A 7,138-nucleotide genomic window follows, 5' to 3' on the forward strand; every position below is an offset into this window, starting at 1 on the left:
GTGTGTGTGTGTGTGTGTGTGTGTGTGTGTGTGTGTGTGTGTGTGTGTGTGTGTGTCACAGAGGCAGAGAGAGAGACAGAGGCATACAGCGACACAGAAGACAAGGATAAGGTATTGTGGTAGCTGTGGCAGAGAGCACAATGAGAGATGAAAGCTGTGACCACAGCAGGCTGTCAAACACGCTGAACTCTTAAAGTCAAGCATTTCTTATTTGTCACTTATAAAACTGCCGACATGCATTTACATTTATCGTCAGATACATTTGAACATGTGACAGCATCTTTGGATTACAAGTACCCTTCAAAAATATACCAGCAGCAAAGTAGAAACTATGCTTTTGCTACTAAAAATCAGAAGGAAACTTGACAAGAGAGAGAAAATAAAGAGACTGGCTCAAGATTTTTTAAACTGTTTATGTCCTAATAGCACAGCAAACCTATGAATCATATGTGTAACCTTTGTACGTCTATGAAAATGAACACACAATTTCATGTGCTGAAAAAATACACAACTTCTCACTGTTGTTTTTATACGTTTGATTCACACTTAATTACTTAAACATTTCACAAAACACTTGGCAAGAATACACAAAACACACAAACCGATATAGTAACACATCCACATCATATCATATTTATACATTTTATAACATCCTTACAAACGTTGCTTCTATGACAACACGTGTATCACTCCTATAAAGTCTATTGAGGACCAGTAAGTCAGCTAACGTAAACAATCAATGTTAAGATTATTTGCCTGACAGAACAAACAAGCTTATTTGGCTTCGATTAGAAGATAGCAAAATTAAAGGAAAGTTAAAACCAGTTTGTACACTTGATTTATTTTTATTTCAAAGGCAAATACATGATGTAGCAGAAACACATTTAATTCTGACAAACGACTTTTGGCATGGGGCTTTATTTATATTGTTAAATGTTTATTATGTGAATGAAGTCTAATTTCTCGTGCTCATGTCATATGACACAACTTTAGCACACAAACTGATCTGTAAAACTTGATAACTTTTTTTTGTAAAGTAAATGAATCAAACTCTCAAATAGAGTCTCACTGGTTCATTTGTACCCCGGATAACTGGCTTATTGTACCATCGTTGATGGACTTGCAGTTTCATCAATTTCAGCTCACGCTCTTCTTGTGTGTTATCTACAGGGAGCTGTATGGTTGTCAGCACAAGTGTCAGTGTGTGCAAAAAAAAACGTGTGTGTGTGTGTTCAAGTGTGCGGACAGATGTGTTGAGAGTCGTTGTGTGTGTTTGCACAACTTTGTCTATATTATATACAGACTATATGTGTGTGTGCTGGGATGTGGTTAGGTGTTTTTCACCATATCCTTCAAAAGTCTTCATTTGTACCTCTCATCCTCAGCAGCTCTAAACACCATATAGGACAGAGATATGTAGAGAAACAGCGGGAGACAGCATGAGGGGGGAGGAAGAGCTCCTCTGAGCTTCGTCCCTGGTGCTTTGCTTTTCCTGGTTGTCCTTTTTTAGACTTTCATTTAGCTAAAACAATAAAGTTTGGTTTAAACTGAAAGAAAATTGTTTCATACGAACTAATTTGTTCAGCCATATGTGTCGTTCTCTGATGTACGGGTCTCACCCCTCATGTTTAGGACAAGCGATGATGTATTGACGGCATTTAAAATCTAAATGTTCACAGTGTCAATAACTCATATATCAAAATAATGAAAATTATTCTTGTTGCCTGCTATTGCAGAGTTACTGTTACAGACTATATCTTACGTTTTGACTTGAAATGGAGCTTTAGACGAATAGATTTCTGTGTGTGCGTTGATTTTAATTGATTTTACATACAACACAATATACATACAATATCAAAATCTTGTAATTTTTTTGACAAGCCTGACATTTTCGGTCTTCGCACTTGACAGTGTGAAGGCCTTACATAAACACCAGAAGGTATTTCTAATCATACCGCTTCTGCGTATAACAGCTTACACCGATACGAGTCCCAAAACCCTCAGGAGCAAGTTTTAGGCTAAATAAATAAATCGAATAACTTGAATAAAGTTTTTATAATATGCATATTATTCATAATTTATTTAATCATACAACAGTAACATTAACATTTTTCTGCACATCACTCTGCATTAGTATATATCATACAGCTACTACAGTTATATAAACCATACATCTCATCCCATACATTAGATGGCTGCGTATTAACGGTCTGAGACCTTAGACGTCTAAAGACTGCAGACGAGCGTTGTATGCAGAACATGACACATTAAGTAAAGCCCTTATATGGAAGCTCATTGGTGTTCAGATCTTTTTCAAATCTGCTTGGTGGGCTTTGTTTTTTTTGTGATCCAGCACTCTACTGAAAGCCAGTATATACAAGTCTTTTTGATTGGTTGATAAAGCTTTCTTCAAACAAAGTGTTTTTAACATACTTATCATTAGTTTGAAGAAATAACCAAAACCTTTATAGTTTGAAACAGCTATTCTCAAAATGTGCTGAAAAAATATAAAACTTCTTACTGTTTTTTACACACTCTGATCCACACTTCCTTTGAGTTTAATTGCTTCCATATTTCATATAACACTTGTTAGGGATACACAAAACAGGCAAAACAGCATAGCAACATAAAACACCGGCCACACGATATACACTATATGCATATAGTGAAGTACAACATGTTTACAAAAGTTCCCATCATATTCTGTGGCACTGCGTAGAAATTTGTGTTGATTTGCTGAAATCAAAGTGAAAATTATTCACATTACATGACAAATAATGTGAGGCTTCTAATGGCAGGCAAATAAACTTAAATCCAATGCAATTACACCAAAAATGACTGAATATCTGACACTCAAAGTAACATACACTTCCCAGTGGCTGCACATTTGTTCAGCCCTCTGCTATGGGTAAAACTGTACAAACACACTGAATGTTCACATCAGTGGAAGTTGTAGTCAGTGTGTTAAAACCTTAGTTGTTCCAGAAATAAAATACACGCATGCACACACATAATAGGGGGGGACCTTTTTATATATATTTTCTGAGTGGAGGTTTTTTGGGTTTTTTTAATACACATTGCGTGATTTCAATAAAAATAAAAACTTATTTACTGAGAAAAAGTTCGAGATCATCTTTAGATTTCTGTCGTTAATTAAAAAGACCTCACATGTAAAAATGCAAATCTAATCTAGAGAACATTACGCAGCATGTATGCATTTCTGTCAACTGTTTGTTGACTAATTAACACTTGTTTTCTGGTAATATCTAATCAAATTTAACTATATATACGAGTACGTTCAGCCCAACGTGGTAAAATATTCTCATTTGGCTCTTTGAGCTGACACGTACATTATCGTTTTCTTGGTATGTTAAATAACTGCTGAGAAACAGCAACACAAGCATATCGTTATTTACTTCATCCCCTTAAATAAAATGTCTCTAGGGTTTTTATAGACGTTATCCTTGATGAATAAAAGCTTTAATTAAGAAAAAAAGTCCTTCGCCACAAATGCTTTGTCCCTTTAGACCAAGAATAAACACAATTCTCGAGGACATGTATGGGTAAGTCAAACATATGAATCAGAGTCTGTTAGGTTTTCAGTCAGTGTAATCTCAGTTTAAATACTGATCCAGGTTAGGGTCTTGTGGGGAGGTTAGTGAAAAACAAGTTTATTAAAGAAATCCTAATTTGTGTTCTTGTACCCCTACAACACCAACTGAGTTTGAATAATAAGTTTAAAAAGATCATCTGATAAAAGGCTCAGGAGCTCACAAAATCAAGGTGAATGGGTCAAAAGACCTTACACTGGTTCATGCTGAACATGCGTCTTCTGGCCTGTTTCTTGGCCTGGTTAACAACTGTCCGCACAGCGTACTCAAACACCTGCTGCACACCGCGGTTGCCTAAGGAGGAGCACTCCAAATAGCCTTTAGCCCTAACATCTTGAGCCACGTGTTTACCCTCGGATGGTGTGATGCATGTGCCCCGGTGCCCACCCATTTCCCTCAAGTCTGTCTGGGTTGCCACAACCAGCACCGGTACCCTGGGCAAGTGTTGTCGAACCTCATTGATCCACTTGTTCTGGACACTGGCGAGAGAGTGGGGGTTAGCCACAGAGAAGCAGATGAGGACGACATCAGCCTGCTGGTATGATCTTGGTCGGATCTGTTTGAAGCTGTCATTGCCGGCCGTGTCCCACAGCCCCAGGCTGATCTGGATACCGTCCATGTACACCTCCACCCCTGTGTTGTCAAACACTGTGGGCTTATAGGTGTCGGGGAAAGTCTCTGAGGTGAAGCGGACCAGCAGGGCCGTTTTTCCAACTGCGCTGTCCCCCACTAGGACGCACTTAATCGACATTTCCGAAAAGCCATTCATGATTGCCTCTGATTATTTCCCTTCTTAAGTTGCTTGGCCTAACTTTTTTTTTTTTTTTGGGTTTAGAGGGACGCAAAGTCCGCAAGGCAGACAAAAGCACTGATCAGTCTGTGTGCTGTACTTCCGTATCCAGGCAGTAGTTTTGTGTAGCCCTGCTTGGTGTAAGCTTCATTAATAGATGCTCTACTGCAGTGGTCATTCAGTTTATTGAAGGGACTTACAACGTGTCTCCTGTCACTGACAATAAGTGTGTACAGGCAGCTCTTCTCCAACAGACAGATTTATATATACGCTTCACATAACCTCTTAGATCTTCAGGCCATCTCAGCTCGCCTCACTTCCGCATTATGTGCGCAGCAGCTGGTCAGGTTCTGGTCCTTCTCTCTAATCATCTCGAAGATCCTCCTTTTTGTTAGGCAGGTCTAATCTCGGCACTGAAGACCAAGATTTGCTGGGAAAGAGAGATGAAGACACAGCATTTTAAAAACAAGAGGTATCGGAGAGCCCCTAGAACAGTTTGTTCAGCTGAAGCTTCATTTGCACGTCTCTCTGTACGTCTGACGAAGTCTTCCCCTACAGCGTGCAGTCTAACATGTAAGATACCTGCAGCGCAGCTCTTAAAACAATATGTTTGCATGAGAGAAAGGATCAGAAAGAAGATGATATGAAATAGGAGCTCAAACAATCAAGCTGTCAACCGCTTGAGCCATGTGTGTAGAAGATGACACTCACTTTTGCTTTTTATGATCATTTTAAGTATAAAGATTCAATTCTGTGTCAAAGTTCTGATTAAAACACGGAAGTAAAGACTGCTGTGTTTGGGCGTGACCCAGAATTCACAGCTTTATCCCGTAAACTTTAACAGGTGCTCAGAAATTAAATCTCCGAACTCTCAAGCTCACATAAAAGATCCACCTTGCGTGTCTCCTTTCTCGATTCTGCAGTTTATACCACAATCTGACATCTGACCAGGGGTGAGGATGTCTCAGTTTAACAAGGTGACAAACATGAATCTTGACAACTAATGACCCAGTTTAACAAAATCTACTGGCAGATCTTCATTATTCACTTTTAAACTGACGGTTTTATTAAAGCAAGCAGCAGACATACCAAGTGACAACCTCAAAACCACCTGCCATGTCACACAGTCATCCAAAATGGAAAGCCCTGCGTAACGCAGATGGGACGCTTTAATCAGTGGTTTTTCCACAGCTCATTTCTCACTAAAATCATTTTTTATTTGATTCTGTCTGTGGTCAGAGGAAATGATGTAAGCCATTTACTAAAAATAGGAGAAAAAATGAGACCAATTTGTTAAACTAGTGAACTGTCCTACCATCCTCATCCTCACACAGTGTAGCTATAGTTTACTGTGAAATCTTACAAAACATCCACAGTTCTTATCAATTTGCACTTCTCAGATTTCAGGAACACACTTTAAAGAGCTCATTGGTTTCGTTTTAAAGTTTGACTGCTTAAAAACAAAAAACTAAAACTAAAAAAATAATTTAAAAAAAACAACTAATAACGACCCTTTTAATTTCTAAAAGATTATCATTTACATAATTAATTGATTGTTAAATTTCAGAACTGAGTAGAAAATCTGGGTCATAAAGGCTTCAGGAACACGATGTTGTATCAAGACAAAGAGAAAGAGAAAGATAAAGGCGAGAGAGAAGAAGATGGTTCGGCCTACCTTTCTTGTCAGTCTTCTCAATCTTTAACGGGCGGATGCTGGCTGCTGCCGCCTTTGTAGACTTCACAGAGCTGGTAAAAATCACTCGTTAAACTCCCAAAAGGGCCCTCCTAATAATCATAAGAAGCCGGCCGCTTTTTTGTTTAAACGCCCCTGCTACGGGCGCTATTAATGAGGACAAAAACGAGACGAGATATTGAGGCACCTTCCTAAATAAATGTCTCGTATGCACCGAAAGGAAGTGAGAAAGTACGAGAAAAGTCAAGTCAATTGCATCCGCTTCTTGGAGTGTGGAGGTGTGACTGAGTCTACTGCTCGCCTCCCCCACAGCAGCTGTGCCGTGCGTATCACTTTGTTTCTGTTGTGGATTTGTACTGTTTGCTTGCAACTTTACGCACAGCTGGCGCACGCTATAAAGGGCTTTTATAACAGTGTTAACGCAGCCAAACTAGCCGCTGTGATCGCACTATGATGTGGGCAATTATTGCAAACAAGGGGCTAAGCTGTGTTTTTTTTTTTTTTTAATTGTCACTAATAAACAAGAAAGCACATTTAGGTGTATATGCTTAACTGCGCCTTAGATGCAGAAAGTCCGACTTATTTTCCATTTATGATGGGGAAAAGTGGGATTTTACAGCTTTAAACTATAAAGATTAAATAAAAGGCAGTGTTGGTTGAAACTGAAGTGAGTTTGAGTAATATAACAGATCAAAGGAGATTAATTCATTTTTTTATGTGCAAAAACGTATTCAATTTTTACTTTTGTTTCCACATTTTGTTAACATTGCGAGTTAATGGTAACTTTAAATTTGTACACAATGCGTTGACAATATACTTGTGCATTGTACAATGTGTGGACAAATTAGGCAGCATATATACAGAGACAAACCCGTCAACGTGTGGACAGGAGTGCGTGTAGATGGGTGCGAGCAAGTGTTATGTGCGAATGTGTTTTACTTAGTTCAGTGTGGGAATAAGAATGTGCAAAAGGGAGACGATCGAAGTGATTTTTTTTTTTTTAAACCTTAAAAATGGTTTTACCCCTCTGCGCGTCTCCGCGGC

At 38.7% G+C, this 7,138-nt stretch overlaps 1 protein-coding gene across 1 annotated transcript; it reads right to left on the reverse strand.

Annotated features, from left to right (window-relative positions):
- Positions 1 to 3,057: 3,057 nt before the first annotated feature.
- rhoh (ras homolog family member H) lies at positions 3,058 to 6,343 on the reverse strand. Its single transcript, XM_005741134.2, has 2 exons — positions 6,077 to 6,343; positions 3,058 to 4,831 (listed from the first exon to the last, which is right to left on the reverse strand). Exon 2 carries the CDS (start codon positions 4,378 to 4,380, stop codon positions 3,793 to 3,795), a length of 588 nt encoding a protein of 195 aa, XP_005741191.1. The 5' UTR covers positions 4,381 to 4,831; positions 6,077 to 6,343; the 3' UTR covers positions 3,058 to 3,792.
- Between the last annotated feature and the right edge of the window lie 795 nt (positions 6,344 to 7,138).

The sequence above is a fragment of the Pundamilia nyererei genome, unplaced genomic scaffold (assembly GCF_000239375.1).
Source record: "Pundamilia nyererei isolate P.nyererei 1_Seehausen unplaced genomic scaffold, PunNye1.0 scaffold00107, whole genome shotgun sequence".
NCBI classification, from domain to species: Eukaryota; Metazoa; Chordata; class Actinopteri; order Cichliformes; family Cichlidae; genus Pundamilia; species Pundamilia nyererei.